Consider the following 26,538-nt stretch of genomic DNA (forward strand, 5'->3'; position numbering starts at 1 on the left):
AGCTTCCCCAACTTCCCAAGGCATTTTTTTTTCAGTGTAATGACGATCGGCGCATTTGGTGCACTGGTGTCATTACACTGAAAGTGAAACTGAAAAGAGTTGATAGGCTCATTTCACTTTCACTGCTTCTGACCTTGCAGGGCTCTGTCAGGCCATGGCGCGCTGTCGTCATTACATTGAAAACGAAACCAACTTAGTTTCAGTTCCAATGTTTCGGTGCTCGTGGGACCGTCTCAGCCCCCGAGCACCGAAACATTGGGAGAGGTATGGTTGGAAAGGGGATTATCTCCCCATTAAAATGGTACCCTTCCCTAGAGGATCCCTGCTTAGGAATCGCCGCAGGATGGTGATGCCCAAGCAGGGATCCACCACTAGACACAAGGGAGGGGAGGAGTGACCCCCTTGGGCAAAGGACTTTGCTCCCCCCAAACGTTTATGGGCACATTTAGTCTTTTTGCCCCCCTTGGGGGCGGATGGGTGCACAAGCCCCTGATCTGCCCCCTCAAAAGGTAGGGGCAAAAAGCCCAATAGACAACAGGGATTGTGTTTTTTTCTATTTATATATATATAAAAAAATAAAAAAAAGAGGGGTGGGGGCTGCCCAGAAAGGGCTGCTTATGCCCCCAATCCCATAAAATGGACAGTCTATCTGCATCCTTGGGGGCATATGGGGGCAATAGCCCCCAATGTGCCTCCGGGGGGGGGGGGGGGGCCTGCGACAGAAAGCCCACTAGGCACTGTGGACTTTTTTCTTTTCTTAGAGTAGGGGAGGGGTCTGCCCAGAATGGGCATGCCAATGCCCCACCCCTCCATAAAAGAATGTGCAGAGTCTTTCTGCACCCCTTGGGGGCATATTGCGGCAATGGCCCCCAAAAGCCTATTAGGCACCTGGGATTATTATTTTTTTTTTTTACCTTGTGTAGAGGTGGGGGCTGCCCTGAAAGGACATGCCGATACCCTCTCAAACAAATGGTAAGAAAATGTTGGGGGATCACACAAGCCCATACCTCCCAGGACTCCCCGGGTGTCTAGCTTTCAGAAATGTCTGGGTTTGGTAGGTTTACCTAGATGGCTGCCAAGCCCAGGAACAAAAACTAGTGCCTCCCTATCTATTACAAAACAACCTGTTTTTGCAAAGGAGGCTCCTGCGTTTTAGGCCCGGGGTCGGTGGATGTTTTGGGAAACCTGCTTAACCCAGAAATTTCTGAAAACTAGACACCCTCGGGAGTCCAGGGAGGTGTTACTTGCATGGATTCCCCCAATGTTTTCTTACCCAGAATCCCCTGCAAACCTAAAATTTAGCTAAAACTATCAAATTATTCACACATTTCTGTGTGGGGTCACCATGCTGGCACAAATTTCTTACCACTTAGTGTTTTCTTTGGTCTCCCAAGTAAAATGATCTCTCACTTTTGTGGGTTGGCCAAGGGCCTGCGATTTGGAAGGGCCGAAAACGTAGAGATTGAGGGGATGGCACAGCGAGCTCTTAGCTCACTTTTGTGGGTGCCCAATGCAGAGTCTATCATTCTTATTGGGAGAAAAAGGAGAACGCTGGGTGATAGAGAATGTGTGCCAGCGCGGTAATCCGCGGCAGAAATTTAAGGAAAATGTGTCCCCTCCCTCCCCCTCCCCTGCCCCCCCCCCCCCCTCTGCCACTGAAGCTAAATTTGAGGTTTGCATGGGATTCTGGGTAGGAAAACAATAGGGGATCAACACAAGCCTGGACTCTCCCAGGTATCTAGTTTTCAGAACTCTTTGTTTGGTAGGTTTCCCTAGATGGCCACCGTGCCTGGGAACCAAAAACGGAGGTGCGCCTCTTGCAAAACTAGGTTTTGTGATCGATAATTCTGATATCTCAAAAATACATTTTGGGCCCTTCCCTGTCGTGGGTACTTGGCCCACCCACACAAGTGAGGTAGCATTTTTATCAGGAGACCTGGAGGAACGCTGGGTGGTAGGACATTTGTGTCGACCTGGTGATTCCACTACTTTCCCACACAAATGTGAGTATTATTATTATTATTATTATTATTTTTTTTTCCAAGTTACATTTTGAGGTTTGCAGGGGATTCTGATTTCAAGTATATAGACCAGAAGAAATAAAACCTAGCATGGTTGCAATACCTAAAATACCCGGTGTTAAATTCCAAATGTTTAGGCATTCTTTCTGAACATTAGGTTTGAGTTTATTTGACCTAACCCAAGTTCTTTCTGTGATTTCATATCAGAGTATTGTGTAAGTAGAGATAATCTTTAAATATCTGAAGTCTGGTATGCATTACTGTGAAGTTGTTTACAAAATGTTTTGCTGTACTGTAATGAAAATACTATTTGTCTATATACAAATCTATATATTTTTTGCCAGGAGCTCACAACCTTGGGCTTCTCCTCTTTGTATGAAGAGCTCAGAAGGCAAGGCGTACAGAGACAATTAAACATAGTGTCAGCTGTGAATTGCTTGAATGATTTGCTTCTCCTTCATCGTAAAAACCTCAGAATTCAAGAAGAAGCAGGGATGCAACATGTCAAGCTGCTAAGTGATATGGATCACCTCCAAAACAGCAATTTCAAACATAAGGTACTTGACAAGTTTTAATAGGAATGTAATGCACGTTATGTTACCAGCTATTTTTTTTTTTGGTCGTAAGTTACTTCTGTTACATTTACACTTTAGAAAATCTTGTATCCCGAAAGGGAAGGTTGTGTAATGGACTTATAAGCGGTCAGGCGATTATTCACTTTACTTCCAAGTATTTGTTTTATTTTAAGAATGAACTTAATCTGGATTCTCTTTTAAACAAGGAAGGAAGTAGGTACATGTATTGAAGTCTGCGTTTGTGGGTGAAATTAAACATGGTTCTGATAATGCTCCCAGTGATATGGTGCATGTGCAGCTATTTGAGCTGGAAACCTTCAAAATATTTTCACATTTTTGACAAGTTCAGGTGTGTGGGGAGCAACTCTGATTCCCAGGAAGAAAACTGCTGATAAAAAAAAGAGGGTGGTAAATATAAAGGTATGTGAGATTTTTTTTATTTTAAGTATTTATAGAGCTTGAGCTGCCTCCCTTACTGCCGTATCTTGGTGCTGAACCCAATTGCCAGACAACCTAACTAGAACCTGGTGAAAAATGGCTTTCAACAAGCTCCAAAACAGGAAGAATTCTGGAATAAACAGGTTTTCAGTAGGTTATGGAACCATAAGAAATGTAGTCCTTTTTGGGAAGGAAATGAAAAGTATTCAAATTCTGGGCAGTTGTGACTTAGAAAGCGCAATAACACTAAGATCTGCAGAATCGTGGAATTGGGAGAAGACCTTGCTCAATAGATCTTAAAGAATGGGGTGGGCGGTGACATGCAAAATACTCAGAGCAGAGCCATTTGCTGAATACGTTGCCTTGTGAGTGAGCCACATGATTTAAAAAAAGAAAAAAATTATTTAGTTTAGAAAAACTGTTTATTAGGGTGCCAGTGAAGAAGGAATAGGGCTCCCTAGTAGTGGTCCATGACCCAAAGGCCAAACGCCTACCTGGCTGCTTAATTTTATAGTGTCTGAAGCTTTTGAATCTGTTGCACTGGTCAATCTTAAGTGAAATGAAAGGATTTAAAAAAGTCACATTGTGTGGTACAGAGACCAGATGAAGAATTCTCTTTAAGGTGTGCCATTGGAAGAGTTGCAAATTGCCCACAGCATTAACATGGTTGCATTAGGTTTCAGCTGAATGAAGTCCTATTTTACACACATTGCCCTGGTCTGGGTTTCAGTTCCAGAAAGACCAGCTAAAATGGGTGGCTCTCAAAGAGCACAGGATCTGTTTTCCTCCCATTCACCTTAAGGTTATTGTGAAACATCCATTGTTCCACTTTAAATAGACAGTACAACATTTAGAGGCAGTGCCACATGGGGTCTTTTGTGATCTTTAAAATGACTGGAGTGTCGTCGGGAAACATTCATCCTTTTCATGGCCCCACTGGCAAGATGGATTCAGTACTAGGAGTTTGACTAACAATGGGTACAATATTGAACCCTGAGGGACCCTACAGTTTAGACACCATACTGATAAAGAATGACTGCCTGTAAATGTGGAATGATCTGTGGAATAAAAAACTGGTAGACCAGTCTCAAGCGCAGAGGAGGACACAGATGTCCCCCGGTAACCAAGGAGAATCTTGTGGTGCATGGTGTTGAGCCAGCCTAAAGATTCAACAGGAATAACTCTGCTGGAGATTTGGTATCTGCGTAGTTTGTCCAGGGTGGACACCACCACTACTTCAGTACTACCACTTATCTGAACCCAGCCAGTTAGACCTGGCATTTCTTGGCGTGGTTACCCCTGACATTTTGCCTCTATTTTTGGTGCTGTGGTGGATTTCGTTTTGCTGGCTTAGATGCTTTGGGCACTTTGCTACTGCTGATCACTGTCAAAGTGCAAGTGCTCCCTGTATAAAGTCTTATGGTAATTGGTTGTCCATAATTGGTATGTTTGTCTTACTAGTAAAGTGCACTATGTATACCAGGGCTGGTAATGCAAATGCTACTATTGGGCCTGCAGCACTAATTGTGCCACCCACACAAGTAGCCCTAAAAAGAGATCTCAGGCCTGCCACTGCAGTGCCTGCGCGCAGTTTAACTGCCTTGTTGTCCTGACAAGTGCACCCACTTGCCAGGCCTTACCCTTCCCATGCACATCAGACACCCCTGTAGTAGGCCCAAGGTACCCCACTAGGCCGTGCCCCCTGGGCAGGGTGCAGTGCATGTGAAAGGTAGGGCATGTACTGAGGGGTGTACCATGTCCTGACCGTGAAATACTGCCAAACTCGTTTTTCACTGTTGCAAGGCCATATTGCCCTTAGGACAGAGTGGGGAATGCTGTGTCCCATGTTTCCAGAATACCTTCCCATTGGCATAAGATGGAGGGATGGAGTTTAGTGTGCCTGAACTCAGAATTTAATAACGCATCTTTTTGTGAAGATGGTTTTTAAATTCTGTGTTTAGAAACCACGCTTTTAGAAGTGGCTGGTTTCTGGTCCTAAACCATCCTGTGTGCCTCTGCCTGTTGTGTATTGACTGTCTGGGTTTGGATGTGACCGGGTCTGTTAAGTGTCCTGACACCAGGGAGGAGTAGGTGAGACAGCAACAGGCTGGCCTGCAATTGATGTGAGGGGAGGAGTAGCCCCCTGGATGTGAAGAGGCTTGTGTTGCTGCCACCAAAGGATGGCTCCACCTCCTGCGAAGCATCTGGGGACCAGACCCTCACTATCAAAGGAAGAGGGTGTACACTGGCAGGAAGACACCCAGGTCTGGTTTGGACCGTGCTCCAATCCCACTGAACAGACTTTAAAGGCATTTAGGGGTATAAATGTGAGAGCTGAAGCCCCTGAACTGAAGACTGAACTCGAGCCTGAAAAAGGATTGAAACTACTTTGTGATCAAGAGGAACCTCTGCCAAGGAAGAACAGCTGAAGAGACTCAAGAGAAGGACTGCCCTTGCTGTGTTCTAGGGCTGGCCTGCAGTTTGCTGATTTGACTAAGGAGAGGACAAGGGACTTTGCTGTGTGCTGTGTCCCCCTGCTTGAAAGGACTTTGCTGTATCCTGAAGTAACTTGTCTCCAAGGGCTCCCTGTTGTGGAAACCCAGGAACATAAAAGTTTCCAAGTGTGTCTCTGCGACGCTGTGTGTGTGTGCTTTTTGCAGCCTGAGACCGTCGTGAGAATCGCCCCGTGACCATGTGCAAGTTTCCAAGTGTGTGTCAGCGACGCTGTGTGCGTGTGATTTTTGCAGCCTGAGACCGTTGTGAAAATTGCCACGTGACCATATGCCTCAGAGCAGTCTTGCGCTCTGCTTCGATCGACAGCGTGACAAGAAGTGCTGTGATCGTTATCGCCTTCGGCCCGGACCGTCATCCCAAGGGGGAGCCGTGAGAAATCACCGCTGCCGGACCAAGCCTGCCTTTGCCAAGGAGAGACCTGTGAACCTTCACCATTGTGGGTCCGTGGTCCTTTGCCTAATATCAACGTAGTCGCGCCGGGAGCCGATTAGCTGCAAGGCCGTCGCCTGGTAGCCCGAGACTCACTACGAGGAGCAGCCGCACAGCGTGACGCCCAAGCCGAGAGGAGAGAGAGACTGCACTCCCCCAGGTAACGCTCAGCTAGCGTGCGTATGTCCCTGCCTGGGGCGGAGTTTGTGCTACGCGAGACCGCTCTCGGCCTTTCCCATCTTTGCAGCGTGAGCCTCCGCTCAAGTCAGTATCAGGGCCCGTACTCGCCGAGGAGTGGCAGTGGGAGCTGGAGTGGCAGTGGGAGCTGCACTTTGTTTCCTTCGTAACAGGATTGGGGGCATATTTTGGCAACAGAGCGTCAGCCAGGAGTGGCATAGAGACCTTAACGAGCTCCACGATCGGTGCTGAATTGTTTTTACGATCCGCATTAGTACTTGCACTACGAACTGCATTAATACTTGCTTTTACAATCCGCATTAGTACGTGCACTACGAACTGCATTATTACTTGTTTGACGATCCGCAGTAGTACTTGCATTAAGGACGGTCTTATTTCTACTTTAGGAACTGCATAGCATTGCATTAGGGCTGCATTAGATCATCATAAACTGTTCATTAATACCGCAAGAACCTACAAGTGATTGTTGGCCTAATAACTGACCCAGTGAAATATTACGAATATGCATATGCTGGATATTTTTATAGTTTGGTCTCATCTATTTCTTCTTGATAAAGACACTGCTATTTTCCTAAATCAGTCTGGTGTCCATTTGTGGTGTTATAATGTGTTACTGGGAGTGTGGTTGCAAATACTTTACACATTGCCTTGGCGATGAGCCTGGCAGCTCGTGCCAAGCTACTGGAGGGTGAGCAGGGGTTATCTAAGGGTGTGTCCCTCCTGTCCCTGACTAGAAGCAAGGGTCCCTATTTGGACTAAGGTACCTACCTCAGCCAACTAGAGACCCGCAGTTCTAACACAGCCTGATAAGAATGTAGAATGTTCTTATACTCCTAAAAGACAGTAAACCAATAGAAAACAGCCCTCTCCTAAAGCTAAGCCAAGAAGGGTATCTCCAAGATGGGCAATAGTTGATTAACTTGTCAGGGCCAGTGTGGGTTACTTAAATACAAGTGTTCAAACAGAAGCTTTGAAGCTGTGTCGAACCGAATTGGGATTGACCATTTATGATGGTCATTGGAAACCGGGGTTGGTATGTAACCGCTCTTTAAATATCAGAGCAGATAGTTGGGTGTTCGGTGTGCTGGTTACCAACTTGATAAAAAGGTATTCTGGTTAGTTGGCTGAATTCAATCATAGAGCTTTGTTAAGCGCTGGCAGTACTTGAAAAATGAGGACATTGGGATCAGGGGTGTTAGAAGGTATGCTCTCTGTAACGCTTTTAATCTTATTGATGAAATAATATGCAGTTGAATTTAGAATGTTGCAAAGCCATTGCATTTTATACACCCATCTTTTGAGTTTCATTACATGTTAAAAGAAACTGGTTACATTTTCAATCTTAAAGGAAACGTACACACAAGTGATAGGTCAATAAAAGAAAACAAGCACACAAATGTTCTACACTGTCCTGGCAGACTGGCAACAGGAATGCTGGCGGTTTTCTATCTTGGTGGTGTGGAACTGACTGAGACGAAGCACTTATTAATAGTGAACTCAGGATATGGATACTGGACTGCCAGGCAGGATAAAGAGTAGACTGAGCCGGTTCAATCAGACCTTGGCCCACTGGATCCCAGGAAGGTGAGGGGTTCTCCAGGGATAGAGCAGCATAGCTGCCTATATGGGGGTGGGGAGGCATTTAGAGCATTGACTCCTTGCCTCTACTTCTCCAGGGTTTCTGCAACGCTTTTGGGAGGGCGTTGGGGGTTTATTAGGGTTTTGGAGCAGGAACACATGAGTCTTATAAATTGGCAAATATAGTGAAGTGCCAAGATCTGTGACGCGAGGACAGTGTAGAACATTTGTGTGCTTGTTTTCTTTTATTGACCTATCACTTGACCAAAGTTGCTATGTAACTGAAGGACACACTGATTGGTCCCATCAGGGTAATATTCTCTGACACCTAATTGTGGTATATCGGTGCTAGGGTTTACATTGGTTACTAGAGAATCCTCTAGAGTACACTGGGAGTTCTTGCGGTGCATTAGGGGATGTTTGTGACTGGTAACCTATCATGCAAACAAACTTGCAAATGTGATAGACCAAGGTAAATTAGGAAGTCAGTATATACTTCTGTGTACAAAGGGATTGGAGACCCTGACCACTGCAGAATGGTAGCTGGCACAGTCATGGAGGTGTTAACAAACTGACCTGAAGAGTTTTGCATTTTAATACTTAGACAAGGGGATTTAAACATAAGAAGTCACCTAGCAGTAGTCAGGTACTGTAGAGAAAAAGTGAAACATTTGCTGTTGTAACCGTTTACTGAACCGCTTTCACATTCAAGCATAGCCCGAACCATGGTATTCAAGGCTTATTAGAGAAGTTCAACAGAATTATGAACTACATAGTCTGATATATTGCACTTTTATTACAACAAATGAGCAGCACTCGGAAGTCTGAGCAAGAGCTTTCATAGAAACCATCTCGCCATTGAGGAGGTTTTCTTGCAACATATTATCCTTGTTTAACTGTCCTTTTAACAGATGACTCCATTCTTGTAAATAAACCAGTTGTGATTACTGTGCAAGCTGGGCCAACAAATATAGCAGTTATATATATTATTATTGAAGAAATTGAAGCCATTAGTTAAACGAAAAAAGCCTCCCTAAGAATATAATGTTTGAGGCATATGTGAGCTGTAGATCACATGCTTTGCATACTCCTGCCATCTAGTGTTGGGTCCGGATGTTTGCTATTTGTTTTTTTTTCGAAGAAGTCTTTTCCAATCACAAGGTAGGTGACTCCTCCTTTCGGTGATTGTGCGCATAGGCATCGACTCCATTGTTTTTTTTCCGCCATCGTGTTCGGACGTGAATTGCTGGGCTCCAGTTCAACGCAGTTTTTCCGGATCCCCTCGGTGCACAATACAATCGCCTTCAACTGTATTGGCTTCGATCGCGTAATTCCATTCTCCGCGTATCGTATTTACTGAAAAATCGCTCTTTCGATTGGGTAGGTCATGCAAGAACTTTGGGCTTACCCGCATCGGTCCGCCTCGCAGTAGATGGAACAGACTCCATTTATATTCTGCCCTTGGTGCCACGCGAAGTTTCCGCGCACCATCTCACACTAAGTGTGCAACCTGTGCTTGTCTCCGGAGCACATTGAACAGGACTGCGAAACATGTAAGGCTATCCAATCTAAGAAAACGCTTCACAACCGTCTGGCTCGATGTCGCGACATGCAGAGCCGACTCACCGGTTTCATTCCAAACCTCTTCTGAGAAGATTCAAAACAAGAGACCGGAAACGCCATGGGAGCTGAGGAAGTACACAACCCGATCTCCATCTCCGACAACTGCTCCGGCGGGGACGAAGACATCCCGCAAGGGCAGCGTACTGTGAGTTACAGACCCTCTCTTGCCCCCAGAGTCCATCTCAGCCCAAGAAGAAGGCTCAAGCCCAACCCTGCCTCTGGGCCACGGTCTGCACCGAGACCATGTATCGACGCCCGCCTTCCGGCTCAGCACCGACATATACCCCAAAGCCTTCTGGCTTTGAACAGAGGCATTCAAAATCGGGCACCGAGCCGAAACCATCGGGAGCAAAGTCCGGTCTGCCCACCACCTTTGCCAAAACACCTATGGATCTGAAATCCTCGGTGTCCGAAACACCGGCACCAAAGCCTTTGGCACCGAAACAAACTGATGTGCCGATTCCACCAAAAGGATCAAGCAAGGCTTGGGTCCGTAACTCCCTGGACCGGACCACCCTTATATTGGAACAGCAAGTAAGATGTCCGGGGAGGTTATTGAATTTGAATTTTAATACACCTTAGACCATTAATTCTAAAGTTTGTAAGCTTTATCAGCTTAGTTTGATTTTTTATTTTTCTTCAAAAAGACTTTCAAAGTCAATTAAACAGGTCTTCAAAAGGAATGACACATTATTAAATCTCACATTTGAAAACATAATTCATAAACATGATTCAACATATATACACATAGCAAAAAATGTTTTTTGGGGAAACAGTACAAAACATAAGTGAGAACAAACAAACATCATTAACTCGTATGTACAAGCCAAAACTTAAACCAGTCCTACGTTTCAATTGGAACACTAGGCGGACAATAACTCATTATTGGACACATATCTACTGTCCTGCCTGTGGGAGAATGGGGATATGCCAGGTGTTGTCACCACTGAGAGGGGAGGATACTATTTGACCAATTCCCTCGTGGCACACCCCATCAACGGTCCCCCATGCTCAAAGGTCATCGCGTTTCGAATCCCTCATTCCTTTTGAAGACATGTATAATTGACTCTGAATGTCTTTTTGAAAAAAGCAAACTAAGCTGAATGAAGCTTACTAGCTTTAGAATTAATGCTCTAAGGTGTATTAAGATTCAAATTGAATAACCTCCCCGGACATCTTACTTGTGATTCTACCAAAAGAGCACCATTTTGATGTTCCGCCCTCCAAACCGGATCCGAAACAATTGGAGCTCTATATTCTTACAACAACTGGACATATTGCCACCAAGGTGACAACAAAACGTACATCTTGAGACTGAAGAGGCCTACTGCATTCCTTTAGATAGGAAAAATGTGAGTTCTAACCCCTTTCCTCCTCCTCTTCCATCACCTTCTACTCCTCAGTTTCAACCCCTAATAATTTCACCCAAGCACTCACCACCACGTACACCTGATAATCAGGATGATGGATATGGGGCTGGGGACAATGAGCCAACACCTACAGACCCCTGGACAGATTACACCACCAATTCGCCCACAGGGAATGATCCTGATCTGTACCCTACCAGGCCTTCTCTACCTGGCGACATTGTAGGATACATAGAACTGTTGGGTAGAGCTGCTAACTACCATGGGGTTCAGTTGCATAAATAATCCCTAGAAGACTATTTTCTTTTTTAAACACTTGTTAGTACTAATATAATCTTCGCACGCATTCCCCATGCTCAACGTTATGATCAGACACGTGGATGACCTTTTTTAATGATCCAGTCAGGGCACGTATCCGCCCCCCTAGGGTGGACCAGAAATCTAAGCTGGCACCTTCAGATCCAGCATAAAGAAGGGGGCAATTACCATTGGACTCATTGGTAGTTTCCAACGCACGCAAAAGGGCCAATTCCCAAACCACTGGAGATGCTCCAACCCCAGACAAAGAATCGAAGTTGCTAGATGCTTCGGGGAAAAGAGTAGCCTCCCAAGCTGCAAACTTTTGACGCATCTTCAATACCCAAGCACTTTTAGCTAGGTACGACAGGGCGCATTGGGATGAAATAGAGCAGTTGCTCCAATTTCTACCTGATGAGCACAAGTCCAAGGCGTAAGACCTAGAGCGGTAGGGACAGCTTATATCCAATAATTCAATTAGGTGCGCCCTAGATGCTTCGCACACTGCGGCCAGAGCTGTCAACACCAGCGTTCTTTTAAGAAGGCATGCCTGGTTACATATTTTAGGTTTTAAACCAGAAGTTCAAACTTCTATCCTAAACACACCATTGGATAAGGAACACCTCTTTGGCCCTGTGGTCGATTCATCATTAGAAAAAATAAAGGACACAGAGGTGGCCAAATCTATGGGAACCCTCCAATTAACTGCATGACGTGGTTCCTTGCGGCGCTCCTATCACGGAGGGTCCAAAAATACTTCCCCAGACACTGCCTCTATCACCTTTTTAAGGCCACAATCAACCCTCTGCCTCTAAGGGTTTCTTCAAGGGGGGTCCCAGAGTTAACAATGACAAGGGTAGAGTTAGAGATTCCAAAATACGCGCCTCCCCCTCCAATACCAAACAATGACTAGCCTACACTCCCCATGACCATTCAACACCTGTCAGGGGCATCCTTCACATTGCCTACCGGTCTGGCAGTCCATAACTACACATAAATGGGTACTGGAAATTATCCGTTCTGGTTATTGCCTGGAGTTTACCAACAATCCTCCAAATATTCATGTTCACACACACTGTCACCAGATCATTTACACCTCCTCAAACAAGAGGTTCAGTCTCTCCTTTTAAAAGGGGCAATAGAGCCTGTGCGACTACAATACCACGGGTCGGGCGTATACTCCTTTTATTTTCTCATACCCAAAAAGGATGGTTCTCTCAGGCCAATCTTGTACAGCAGAGAATTAAATCTTTACATACAGTCAGACCATTTTCACATGATAACACTTCAACAAGTGCTCCTACTCCTGCAACAGGGCGACTTACTGTCTACTCTAGACTTAAAGGACACCTACTTCCATATTCCAATACATCCTGCTCATCGCAAATTTCTCCGATTTGTGATAGCGGGCCAACATTACCAGTTCAAGGTACTCCTCTTTGGAGTCACCACTGCTCCCAGAGTCTTTACAAAATGTCTGGCAGTAGTCGCTGCTCATCTGAGAAGACAGCACATTCATGTCTTTCCCTACTTGGATGACTGGCTCATCAAAGCCAGTAGGTATCCAAAGTGTCTCCAACTTACTCACAGGACACTGCAGTTACTGCACCAACTGGGGTTCACAGTCAATGTGTTTAAATCTCATCTCCAACCTTCCAACACTCAAAATTACCTAGGAGCCACTTTAGATACTCAAAAGGCTTTGGCCTTTCCCAAAGCAGCCGGAATTTGCAACATTCAGGCTCTAGTTCTTCAATTCAGTCCAATCACTCGCTTCCAGCTAGAATGTATATGCAACTACTGGGAATGTTGGCATCTTGCATCATGATCGTTCCCCATGCCAGACTTCACATGGGCCCCCTACAGGAATGCTAAGCAAGTCAGTGAAACCAATCACACGGTCTGTAAACTGATCTAGTGTTGGTAAGCGGCCGTACTCCTTGCACTCTGCAGTGGTGGAACACACAAAATGTGTCAAAAGGATGGCCCTTCATAGACCCAGTTCCACAGACCATGCTAACAGCGGACGCGTCCCTCACTGGTCGGGGGCTAATCTTCAACACCACACAGTAAAAGGCCTGTGGAGTCAACAGCAAAAAAACTCTGCACATAAACCATCTAGAGCTGCTAGCAGTGTTTATAGCGCTCAAAGCATTTAAAACGCACCTGGTCGGCAAAGCTCTTCTGTACCGACAACGTGACCGCTATGTATTACATACAAAAAGAAGGGGGGGAACTCGCTCCAACTATTGCACTTCGTGGGCCATTCACCACAATCTATCTCCTAGTGGAACACCTCCCAGGAGTGAACAATCAGATTGCCAATCTTTTCAGCAGATAGAGAGCAAATACAAGAATGGGAACTTGACCCTCAAGTTCACCTCCCATACTTTCAAAGTTGGGGAGTCCATCAAATAGATCTTTTTGCCACACACCAAAATGCAAAATGTCAAAACTTTGCCTCCAGGTACCCATACCCGCTCTCCAAAGGCAATTCACTATGGATGAACTGGTCCGGGATATTTGCCCACGCTTTTCCGCATCTCCCACTCTTTCCATTAATGGTTTGGAAACTCAGACCAAAATCCCTCACGCTAATCCTAGTAGCGTGAGGCCCATCAGTCGTGGTTCACTACCCTGTTGGAGCTGTCCCTAGCTCCACATCAAAAGCTACACCTCGCATCCAGTCTCCTCTCACGCAGCCATGGAGAAATCAGACACCCAGATCCCAACCAACTGAACCTCGCAATCTGGCTCCTAAAATCATTGGTTATCTAAATCTCCCGCCAGACTGTATGAACATAATCAGAGGGGCCAGAAGACCTATTACAAGAGCCTTTTATGCAGCTAAATGGAAACGTTTTATATATTGCTAGAACATCAATCCTCTTGATGCTTCACTAAAAAATATCAATTGTTATCTGTTACACTTGCAGCTGTCAGGATTAGCTTACACTTCAATCTGATTACATCTCGCTGCAATAGCTGCGAATTTACAAAATAGGCAACATTTATCGCTTTTCAAAGTGCCAGTAATCAAAGCTTTCATGGAAGGACTTAAGAGTTATACCACCAAGACCTCCGCCTGCCCCAGTGTGGAATCTTAATAGTCCTCACAAGATTAATGGGCCCTCCTTTTGAACCCATGCATAAATGCGAGCCAGTTTCTCTCCTTAAAGACCGATTTCCTCATTGCAATCACTTCACTGAGAAGAGTGGATAAACTACAGGCACTAACCATAGAAGAACCCTTTTTCCAACTTCAGAGACCAAGTAGTTCTTCGTACTAACTCCAAGTTTCTACCTAAGGTAGTTTCTTCCTTTCATATCAATCAGTCGGTTGAATCACCAGTATACTTTCCTCAACCTGATTCAGTGGCAGGACGAGCTCTACACACCTTAGATGTCAGAAGAGGCCTTTTATATTGCATTGAAAGGAAAAAATCATTTCGTAAAACCAAACCATTTTTTGTTGCTTTAGCACCACCACACAAGGCAGTCCCATATCAAAGTCAGGTATTGCCAGGTGGATTGTTAAATGCATTCAAACTTGTTAATCAAATCAAAAATATACCCCCTATAGCGCATTCCACTCGTAAAATAGGGACTAGTATGGCTTTCTCAGGAAACATCCCCCATATAAATCTTTTTATTAACAAAAGCTCGAGAAACCACATCATACAGCGACAATGTCATGGATACAACAAATTCCATACACATAGAATCATAGTCAATACGTCTCGGGCGGAGCAAGCCCCAATGTTACCCTTTTTATAAAACTATTCTGCCCCCCACAGCCCTCTATATCTTCCCCACGGTGTCCACACCTTCTCCCATTTCTGAGCACACCCCCTACTCTATGTACTGTTAAAAAAAAATAAAAAAAAATCCCATAGTTGACCTTTGTAAAGCTGCAACATGGTCTACAACGCACACATTCACCAAGCTTTATTGGGTAGATGTGTTAGCTAAACAAGCTAATGTGGGCCAGGCAGTACTTGGAACACTGTTTCAGACAACTCAAACAGCTACAGGTTAGCTACTGCTTTGGGAGACTGCTGCTCTATAATCTATGCAAAGCATGTGATCTACTGCTCACATGCCTCGAACGGATAATGTTACTTATGCAGTAAAGATCTGTTTTTGACATGTACAGCTGTAGATTCACATGCGCCCACCCGCCTCGCCAGGTGCCTGTAACTGTTGTAGTTATCTATCTTATTCTACATACATACGCATGGACATCTCTATTCTAGACTTTCTAACCCCATTCTTACCCTCTACAGGAAAACAATCTAACAATGGAGTCGATGCCCATGCACACTCACCGAATGGAGGAGTCACCTACCTCTTGACAGGAAAAGACTTCTTCGTAGAAAAACAAAAAGCAAACATCCGGACCCAACACTAGATGGCAGGAGTATGCAAAGCATGTGAATCTACAGCTGTACATGCCAAGAACAGATGTTTACTGGGCAAATAACCTTATCCTTTAATGCCAGGATGTGCGCAAGCTACGATGGAGGACAACTTCCAATGAGTAGATGAGATTAGAGGCTGGAAATTGAGAACACAGTGGTGAATCCCAGCTGTGTCCCCAATCATGTTTGGAAACAGGCAGCCAAGTCAGACAGGCCAAGATGAAATATTATGTTAATGTTGATGTTGGAGGAAGATACAGAAAACGGTTGATTTAATTTCATGAACTTACTTGCAACCTTATTTGATGAAAACGGTCGATTACAAAGCACTTTGATACAGTGCAATGAGCTTCTTGGTAAAAACAGCCTCCAGGAGTACTGCAGAGAACGGACAATATTAGAAAAAAGAATTTGAATAAGGGCAGGCCAATAACCAACTAGAACCAAGAGCAGTACAATCTGTGGTTCCTTGTGGCACATAGAAAGTATAATCCTTGGTCAAACAAATATAACCATTAAAGATATTACTGTTGTTGATCTCATTGCTAACATGAAGGAGAAAACTTGGAAGTACTCCAGTGAACACTTGAATGGAGTTCAAGAAGACTCCAACTGTGGATGTATATACAATCGGGCAATGGACCATACAAAATAGATATTCATGGTACAAGCAATCATGGCCCACATGTCCAGAAAGATCCATATAATTTCATCCATCCATCTGTGTCAGTTTCGACTCTTACTTCATCAAGGAGCCATCATTAGGACCGGAGGCGTTATTGAGCATGAAAAGAGCTCTGTGTATAATGGATTGAACACCCAGTAAAATAAATTTAAAAAGAGGATTGGAAGTGAAAAGCTGTTTAAGAAATGTTTACTGCACCTTATTTGCCCATTAGGCGCCAACATTTGTCAGGCGCTTCCTTTGGAGGTGATGCGAGGGGATTTTTGCTTTGCAGTTGTGTGATTGTACCCTAACCCCTGACTATATCGCTTCATCTGAAGCCAATACCTTGCAGCCAGAGTGCCAATGATGTGAACGCTCACTGTAAAACTTCCCTGTAAGGATTTTTTCAAAAACGCTCCCACGGGGACTTTATTTTGGCATTTGATTCTTTTGTTTATTTATTTAAGGGTTCAGAGCTATGAAGCTGAAAATATCCTGATCTATACACACTTCAGAAGCTTAAGAGGAGATCCTCCATAGTATTGGCTACCCTCATTAGGCATTAAAGATACAACCGCAAGCCTTTGGTTGTTGTGGTTCCAGCCCTGCCTAGTGGCTCTAGTTACGTGTGGTGGATGAACATAGCCCTGCAAGAATTCCACAATGCTCTTTTCGTGTCCCACTAAAGACCAAACTCCTCCAACTGGTTGTGTGACAGATCTCTTGAATTTAAACTGGCTTGTTTGTTCCCAAACATCCGTAGCTTTCTTTATGCACTGCTATGACCTGGTCGCAGCATTCACCAGCACACTCACTTTGTTGTGACACCATAACTGTCAAATTCATGCATTCTGGGTCATTAGCCAAAACCAAGCTGCCTAGTTTTGTAACTCTTCCCTAGCCTCTGAACTGTAAATGCCATGTTCCTTTAAGGTTGCCGGTTATGAAAGTGCACTCCCAGCCTTGAATGTAACTCCCACCCCCTAAACACGCCTCTCACCTTTTTCAGTCGTGTCCACGACTGCACAGGAAGTACACTTCACAACACGCTCTTCCCACAATGACCAGAATTATCTATTGCAGCACTTAACATGGCACCTGGCTGCTCGCAATCCTTGCATGAGCCGTACAACTTGGAGCCCACTCAGCATGGCATTCCAGCCTAAAAAAAGTCTTCTTCAGATCTACCGGAATGACAGTACTGGTGCAAGCAGTCTAGACAGGTACGTACAACACCATGGACTGCCCTGTGAGCTCGACCCTAGATAAGGCTGGAGGTTTGAACAGCAGAGCTTTGTGAGTTGCTCTGTGAACCCTGCCTCCCCCTGGGCAGCCTGGCCCTGCCTACCTGGAGTAACCAAGCTCTATGAGGAGCCACTGCTCAGGTCTCCCTCTGCATCAGGACAGATTCTGCCCAGAGAACAGCAAACACAGAGCAGGTTCAGCATGGAGAACAGCAGTAAAGCTTCCCTCACACACAGAACAACCTCAGCACAGAGAGCAGCAGTACAGCCTTCCCTCTCACACTGAAGGTCCCACATAAACCGGAAAAGTGCAAGGATTGCTCTCTTAAACACATTTAGCAATATGTGCGTAACAGTCCTGTTGGCAATAATCCTCAGACTGGTCCCCAGACATTGGTTTGTGGCTTTCCCCAAGCGATGAAGGAAGCCTGGGAAAGGCATCTTAGCAGTTGAAAGGGCTAATGCCGGATATTTTGAGGCACACAGTTCTTCTGTGGTGATATTTTGCTATTCTAATTTTTATTTTATTTTAGGAACCATTTCCAGAGATTCTGCATTGTTGCAGGTTGTGGTGTCCAGACAGGGTCCCAGTCCCCAAAGAACCAGATCATTGCACACAACAGGGTACAGTCCACTGCAGGGTCCCAGTACTTGCATGTAACTGGTCATCCTGCGGAGATCAGAGGCTCCCCTGACGCACAGCACTGATTCCAAGCTTTCATTCCCAAGTGCCACATCCTCTGAGGCACTCGCACAAACTTTCAAAGTCGACTTGACATCCCTGGCGGGATTTGAGGATGCGGGCCCAGGTCTGTCTAGCACAAGTGATTTCCAAAAGAACACTTCAGGTGCGAGATCCAAGCAGCCCCTGAAGTGTTTCCTGCACAGGGGATCTCAGCGCTCCTTTTGTGACAAAGGTTGAACTTCAGCATGTGGGGAACCAGGTCTTCTTGACTAACTATCTTCCTACAGCACTAGATCAGAGCTAGAATACCTTTTCACCGATAAAGCACCCTCTTCACTACACTCTGTGGAATTTCATATAAAGTTATCCAAGTCCAATGTTGAATTCTGGGAAGGCTAGCAAACTCCACAATGCATTCTAAATGGAGTAAATGTAGATAGACCCCACCCCGACAGCAGAGGCTTCATCCCAGAAGTTCCCAGACATTCCCTTTGAATGGCGAGTGCAGCAGGCAGGCAGGCAGCCCTCCTCTGGTTTCTTTCAGACAGTAGTCCCAGACAGGCCTATGTGATATCGCAGGGGTCACCATCAGCGAGGTACCCCACTCCTTCCCCCCCAACCCCCCCCCCCCCCCCCATCGCAGCCTTTCGCGATCCTCAGTTGATTTCCAAAGAAACCTCTGATCGGTCTTTGTGAGCTGCTTACTCCATACACAAGCAGCATAAACAGAGTCTTCTCCTGCCCAGCCCAGGTAACTGACTGGATTGATTCCTGGCGGAAAACATATGGATTTTGAAAGAAATGTCATCTCCAAACCACAGATCAAAATCAGTTTGAAAGTGTGCGCACTTCAGGAAATATTGCACTTGGCTTGGCTATGAAGTCATTCTTCTTTCCACCAATAAAAAAAAAATAAATACAGATTTAGTGGTTTTATCCCATGAAGCACCCTGAGATCAGCTCATGGTTCACCTGCGTAATACATGCCGCAGACAGAGAAGCCTACAGGCAAGATCACTTGCCTAGTCTTGAAATGCCTTCCTGATAGGATTGGAGGAGGGAAGCAGAAAGTTTGTGGGAAGACCACCCCAAGGCTGACGGGTCTAACACTAGCAGCCCCATGAGAAAAAAGCATTTGCAATGCAATAGGTCTCACATTTGTGAGTTTGAGCTATTGGGATTGTAGATGACTGCCTTTTTATTTGTGTTTTGAAAATCAAACTTAGTTATTATTCAATAAAAAGGATTGAAGTACAGGAATTAATTGATTATATTGTTGGAGGCAAGAATTGGGGAGGCCACACTACTCCCCAATAAATAGGATAAAATGCAGTTTTGAGAGACCAAATGGTACACACAAAAAAATACCCTTTTTTTCAATGTTTGAAATAAAATGATTTGTGGCGGAATTTAATAAATTCATTGTACCACAGAGAAGATGCAAGGAATGTTTGACAAAAATCAGATCCTTGGGTAAAAGTGTGTTCAACAAATGAGTATTTTAAAATTGGGTTTTTAGATATGTGCAATTGGACATGAAAACAACAACTTTAAAAGAAAATTAATGTAGTAAAGAGCGTTCAAACACAATCGAAGTTGGTGTAGGGGAGTCATAGCGTTCTTTAGACATAGCATAAAATTGTTGAAGTAAAAAAGCAGTATGGTATAACTTAGTCGGGAAATTGTACACCACCTTCAGTCTTTGGTGGGATTAGTCTTGACAAAACAATACCAACACGTTTGCTGTTCCAAAGAAATGTAGTACAAATAGAGTTAATTTGGGAGAAATGATAATTGGGAATTTTAAAAGGTAAAATGGAGAGCATAAATAACATGGGGAACAATCATCATTTTAATGGTGCCTAACCTGTCCCAATAGGATAGAAAAAAGAGACCACCAGGAAGATAGTAACATTTGGAGCTTAAGTTTTAAAGCAGTAAAATTATGGGCTAGTGTATAGGGTATGGTGGGGGAGACCAAGACCCCCAGGTATTTGATCTTCTGGGGATGCCATGGAGTTAAGTCCGTCTTGTCAAACATCTAGCGATAACATGAAGGATTAAGCGGTAAAATCTCAGTTTTAGAAAATTTAGCTTGTAACCAGAGATATTGGAATGTAAGGCAATCTCTTGTAAAAAAAAAAAAAAAAAAAGGATTTAGGAAGGATGAGGGATTGGACATATAGATTAGAATGTCATCTGCATAAGCAGAGAGTTTAATTTCTTGGGAGTTGGATTTAAAACCAGTTATATTGGGGGTACATCTGATACGTTCAAGAAAGGGTTCTAAGCAGAGAAGAAAAAGTATAGGAGCGAGGGGACAGTTGTCTAGTGCCTCAATGCAAATTTAAAATGGAGTGAGGAACAACCATTAACAAACAGACAAGCACGTGGTTCATCGTATAACAATTTGATAAAGGAAACAAATTTATGTCCAGAACCAAGCCAACGAAGAGTAGAAAACATAAATTGCCAAATTATACATCAAAAGCTTTTTCAGCATCAAGCGACAAGGCTGCTAGGGGATAGGGATATATTTTCCCAAGGGTAAGAATGTTGCGGAACATTCTGGAATTATTGGATGCAGGCCTGCCTTAACAAAACACTCTTGTAAGAACAAGGAATAGTGAGAAGGATATGTAAAAAGAAATAAAGATAAGTATAGGAGAGAAAAGGGTGATGGAAAAGAAATAGGAAAGAGAAAAAAGATAGACTGTTCAAGGATAAAAATTCAGATCTGAATTAAGATGGTAAAGAGGTAAGTGAAGGGCATGTTTATGCCGAGAGCTAGAACGACAACAGAGAAGAAATTAAAAAGTAGTTGTACAACAAGTAGCCGCAGAGAAAGGGAAAAATATAGAAACCAATGAGTAAGGTAAGACCTATCCATACAAGAGAGTAGAGATAAAAAGGAGATTAATCATTAACTTAAAGAAATATATAGTTGGAACATAAGTCGATACAAAACTGAGAGAACTTAAGTATGTTTAAAGGTATCGGTCATTATTCTCTATGGTATGATTTGTAATACTACGCAGAAATGTCTTCAGTTTAGCTGGATCATCAAAAGAACGTGAGGTGCCTCCATAGGTGATCTTACAAAGACATGGATGTAGAATGCCATATTGAATGTTCAAGTGCCTCATCTGTGGACGAAGAGCAAGGAATTATTTTCGACGAGCATCGGTTGTGTTGGAAACATCCTGCGAAATGAAAAGGTTCTGGCCAGACCAAATAAGACCACTTTAACAGCCTGCAGGAGGCACATCCGGTCAGTGAAATAAAAAAGCATTATGATGCCACGTGGTTTAATTGAATGTGATTGATGGAGCCCCAAACGGTATGCACGTTGAATATTGAGAGGTGATGAAGACTGAAGCTCCAGGAGGTCTGGAAGAAACTTCCTCCAAAGGTCAGAGCCCTCCATGTTCTTGAAGGCTGTAAAGGCGCAAATTATTCATTCTATTATGATTTTAGAGATGTTCGGCATGTAGTTTAAGCTTTTGGATTTCTTGTTTTACCATAGGTATCTTAGAAGATATATCTTAAAGATCCCCCACACGTTGTTCAAACTCCGACATCTTCCCTTCCATAACAATCCATTGATCCTCAATTTGTTGTAATTTTTCATTATTTGTGCACAAATGGTTGAAGACCACATACCTCATCTAAGATAGAATCTAAGACCGGATTCTGGGAGGATAAAATAGGGGAGGGAGGATAGGTCTTTGGTTTTGTTCCTTAAGACGGTTTAGAAGATGAATGCTAATCACTGGTCATCTTGATAAATTGAGATGGGGTTCGCGTTAGAATTTGATAGGAACGAATCCGGGCCATACAACAGAGAGAAGACCCAACAGCTCAGTATTGACACACTTGTCAAAGGACTCCTAGGTATCACAGGGAGAAACCACAGTGGGTATCCAGCAATAGAAATATGGAAGAGGCAAACCTAGGCAGTGAATGAACAAAGTCACTTGTGCGGAAACATGTTAGGCAGTTATTCCTTCACTGAGGAGACATCAACGGTGAGAAGGAGACAAATCACCATTGCATTAGCCAGAACAAAAATCTGTGTACTAGTTCAGCGATATAAAAAATAAGACCGTCAAAAAGAAGGATTGCCGATGTGGAGTCAAGGGTCTCATCCAGAATAGGCAGGTATTGCGATGAAACGGCCATAGTAGCCTCATTGAAGACCTTTGTCAAAGGATTCCTCAAACACATCAAAGTGAAGTGCAGCAATACTTTTCCCTTTTTTCTTTTCCTTTTTTCCGCATGAATATCATTAATTCCAGCCGATAGGTATTTTACTTCTAAGGAGACCATTATTCATTGAAGGTCTCTCCTAAAATGGCAGCCGCTTGCATTTAGCTGACAAAAATCACCGCTGCTGCACTCTGGTCTCAGACTGCACCTGCATGGTGCAAAACCGCATGTAGAATCACCGCGGACGATGTGGTATCGGGGACCACAACAAAAGCACACTGGTACCACGGTAGAGAGGCCACATAAGGAAAAGAGCTCTGTCTGTTACAGCGCTCACATGAACGCCGCCATCTTGCTTCGGCGCCGAAGCCACGCCCCCCCAATTGACATATCTAATTTGCTTATAAGCCCCTAGTAAAGTGCTACTATATGTGCCCAGGACCTGTAAATGTAATGCTACTAGCAGGCTTGCCATTGCAGCATGTGCACAGTTTTAAACTGCCATTTCGACCTGCCAAAATAAAACTTTAGCCAGGCCTAAACCTTTTTTTTAAAAAAAAATACATATAGGTCCCCTCTAGGGTAGGCCCTACACAGCCCTGAGGGCAGGGTGCAGTGTACCTGCACAGTTGGACATGACATTTTAAGTTTTACCTGTCTTGGTAGTGAAAGACCTACATTTGTTTCCACTACTGCAAGGCATATCTCTCTTATAGACTAAAATTGGAGTTGCCTTATTGCATTTAATAATCTGTAATTTCCAAATAGGAGCAGTTAACCAGTTCATGTTTGCTGTCTTTGGAATTATAATGAAAAATCCTAACTTACAATGAAATTGGAATTTAAATTACAATGTAAAATGCCACTTTTAAAGTTAAGAAATTTTGCGCGTGCACTCCCAATGTAATCTGATTAAATGAAGTAATCTATTATTCAAAAACTATGTAGTGAAAGTGCGCACCTTGTAGGAGGTTCTGACAGCCTCCTGAATACTTAAGTGGCGAAAAAACCTGGATCTCTCTCCAGGAGTTCAAAGTGCACTACTATTGTGTCACTTAATCCAAGTATACAACATTTTTAACCATGACATAAACGGTTATTAGCATCAAAACAAGTGATCAAAGAAACAATAGTTCTTCGTGAAAAGAAAATTCATATATTTGTCAACATCTCAATCAGAAATAGCATCCATACTGCTTATTTTTAGTAAAAAAGAGTCCATAGTAAAATTATTTTTCCAATAGAAGAATGAAGATGATCTTGTTCTCATCATCACAAATCTGATAGCAGTTGTTGTGTCTTTTCCCAATGCATTTCGGGCTAAATTGGGCCCTTCATCAGGGGGATCTGCAACATTAATAATTGTCATAAATAACAGAGTCTCAAATCCACAAGAAGGGTGTACATGAAAACAAGTTATTACGAAGCAGGGCTACTAGGTATCGGATGGTTATAAGGAGATTAATAAAATAAGCCATTGTGTGAGTAGTAAAGTAGGAAAAAGGAAAAGACAAGGGAAAAACACCCTTTATACTGTGAATAGATGGTGAAATTATTGTGCTTAGGTGATCAACAGTGTGTTAGTAAAACGTAGCTACATGCATCATAGAAAGGGGCAAACAGAGTAAAGAAAACTATGCTCCCATAATTCTGTGCTAGATCGAAAGGATTAAAGGTTACCTGCATAAATGCAGAAGTAGCGAGCAGTCGATAGCTCACATCCGAGTATCAAGAAATATCTAAAAACTGAAACTCTTGTGAAAAGTGAAGTATTAGGCTATCAGAATGTGGTGGATAGTAAACAAAAGGAGACGGATACCTTAAATGCGTCTGAGGCTCGGAAATAGAAGGGGCGTTTCTACAAGTGAATGAAGTAGGAGTTACTTGAAACTCGAGGTATAAATGAAAACTAATTGAAAAATAAATAAAAGTGGCCTCTGGGAGTAATAAAAAGATGTCTTACCAGAGCATATACTGTGAAATCTAACGAGCGGTCAGGCGAAAAACGCGGTCTCCAGTTTACGGATATCCCAGATGGTGAAATGCAAGCTAACGTTGCGTATAAAACGAAAAAATAGAAACGGGACTGAACGAGAGTGTGTGGAACCATAGACTCAAAACTAGGCTAGAAAGGCCAGGTGTGCGTTATGTGAATTACTAATAAAGAGTTAAATTCTTAAACGGCTAACTGAAAACGGAATATGAGATAAATTAAAAAATGTAAGCACCAAGCAGAAGTGATGATTAGTCCACTCTTTTGTGAATGTGACGAACGGATTATATGGTGGTGGGTAAATTTAGTTAAAGTCCCCAGGAAAAGTGCAAGAAATAGTGAAGTAAGAGATAGTATAAACTTTGAGGCTTATAATAATCTCGGAGTAAAAATACCTTATCAAACAGTCAAAAAACACAGAGCTGTCTATACTGTTGAGATGGCAATCCTTCCTATACAAGACTAAAGCATACATCAATAACTGAAAAGTCAAAAAGTAGACCGATGTAATAGCGTACAGGGAAGCAAAACATAGCTGCTTAAATATAGCATTTGAATTTATAGAAAACAAGACCATTCAAATTTATCATTTAGCCCCTTGGGATGAAGGGTTTCAAGAAACCAGATCCAATGTGTTTCACATTGTAAAAGTAGTTTGTGGAGAACACGACCTGGCTGTGTGTTAATGATTTCAATGGCACAAAATCTCAATTGTGCGATGGAGTGTTGGTGGTCTATCCAGTATTTGGCCAAAGAGGAACTTAGAGTTTTGGTTCTTATTCTGCTTTTATGTTTGGTAATGCGTGTTCTTAAGGATCTCCCTGTTTTACCTACATAGTATATGCCGCATGGGCATTTAATTGCGTAGATTGCATGGGTACTGTTACAGTTAGCAGTGAACTGTAGCTTAATGTCTATGCCGAATCTAGGATGTTTGGACGATCCTGTTAATACATTATTACAATGTGAACAGTTTTGGCACTTCATCATTCCTTTGTGCGTGCTGTCTCTAAAAATTGATGATGAGGTGAGGATTTCTTTTAAATTACAAAACCGTTTGTAAGCAAACAGTGGCGGGTTTGAGAAACCCTGGAAATCAGACTGTTTGGAGTAGTTCCCATCGGTTAAGCACTGTTTTTGATCTTCTTAGATTGAGAGGAAAACGTAGAAACAAACACTTCTCTGGATCCGGTTTGTGGTTGACTGACCTTCTGGAGTAATTCATTTCGAGTTAGTTGCAATGCCTTATTTTCAGCTTGATCAACGATCTCACGTGGGTAACCTCTAGCTATCAATTGTTTTTTTGTATTCTTGTATGGTTTTTGTACTTGGATCAGAATCAGAAGTAATGCGTCTGATTCTTGTAAATTGGGAATATGGGAGATGGCGTTTGAGTGACCATGGATGAAAGCTTTGATAGTAAGGCGTTGTTTCTATCAGTGCTTTTTTTTAAACACCTTAGTGGTAAGTTTTAGCTCAGTAAGTTCAATGGACACATCTAAATAAGGAATCGTTTGAGCATCAATAGAGTGAGTGAATTGAATTCTAGGATTCTTATTATTCAAATCATTAATCATGAGTTCAAGATCGGAGCGTTTACTATGCCAAATGACAAGAATATCATCTATATAACGACGATATAGTATAAAGTTACTTTGCCAATTAGTGTTGGATAGTATGTGCTTAGTTTCAAATTTGGACATAAAGATATTGGCGTAACTGGGGGCTCCCGAAAAGCCCATTGATGTGCCATTAAATTGGAGGTAAAATCGTTCTTTCCATTTGAAGTAGCTATGGAATAGGCAAAAGTGTAGGAGTTTCAACAATAAAATCTTATTGACGCCGGGTGTTTCATGGCGCAATAGAGCCCACTCTATGGCTTCTAAACCTTCCATGTGAGGTATGGAGGTGTATAATGAAACTACATCTATAGTACATAGCCTAATCTCACCTTCCTCAGGAAGCTCAACGGTATTCAATATCTGTAATAGATGGGTGGTGTACTGTAAATAGGTGTTGCTGCTTTGAACAATGGGTTGTAAAAAAGTGTCAAGATATTGACCAAGTGGTTCGTGCAAAGATCCACACCTTGACACAATAGGTCGAAGAGGTGGGTTCACAAGGTTTTAATGTATCTTCGGTAGCATGTATAGTACAGGCCTTTGTGGAAATCTTGTCGTCAAAGTCTTTAGTTTTGTCTGTAATCCAGTTAATTTCTTTGGCGTGAGTAAGTATAGTGGAAAGTAATGTCAAAAGGGAACCGGTGGGATCATCGGGTA

General features: G+C 43.2%; 1 protein-coding gene across 6 annotated transcripts in view; it reads left to right on the forward strand.

Annotated features, from left to right (window-relative positions):
- The window catches only part of SSX2IP (SSX family member 2 interacting protein), a 450,188-nt gene that overhangs the window by 155,129 nt on the left and 268,521 nt on the right, over nt 1-26,538 (forward strand). For all 6 annotated transcript variants that reach the window (XM_085602084.1, XM_085602087.1, XM_085602088.1 and 3 more), the window contains exon 4: nt 2,366-2,578. In XM_085602084.1, the coding sequence (XP_085458210.1) occupies nt 2,366-2,578 (213 nt within the window). The remainder of the gene's footprint in view (nt 1-2,365; nt 2,579-26,538) is intronic.

Source organism: Triturus cristatus, chromosome 4_2, assembly GCF_964204655.1.
Source record: "Triturus cristatus chromosome 4_2, aTriCri1.1, whole genome shotgun sequence".
Classification (NCBI taxonomy): domain Eukaryota; kingdom Metazoa; phylum Chordata; class Amphibia; order Caudata; family Salamandridae; genus Triturus; species Triturus cristatus.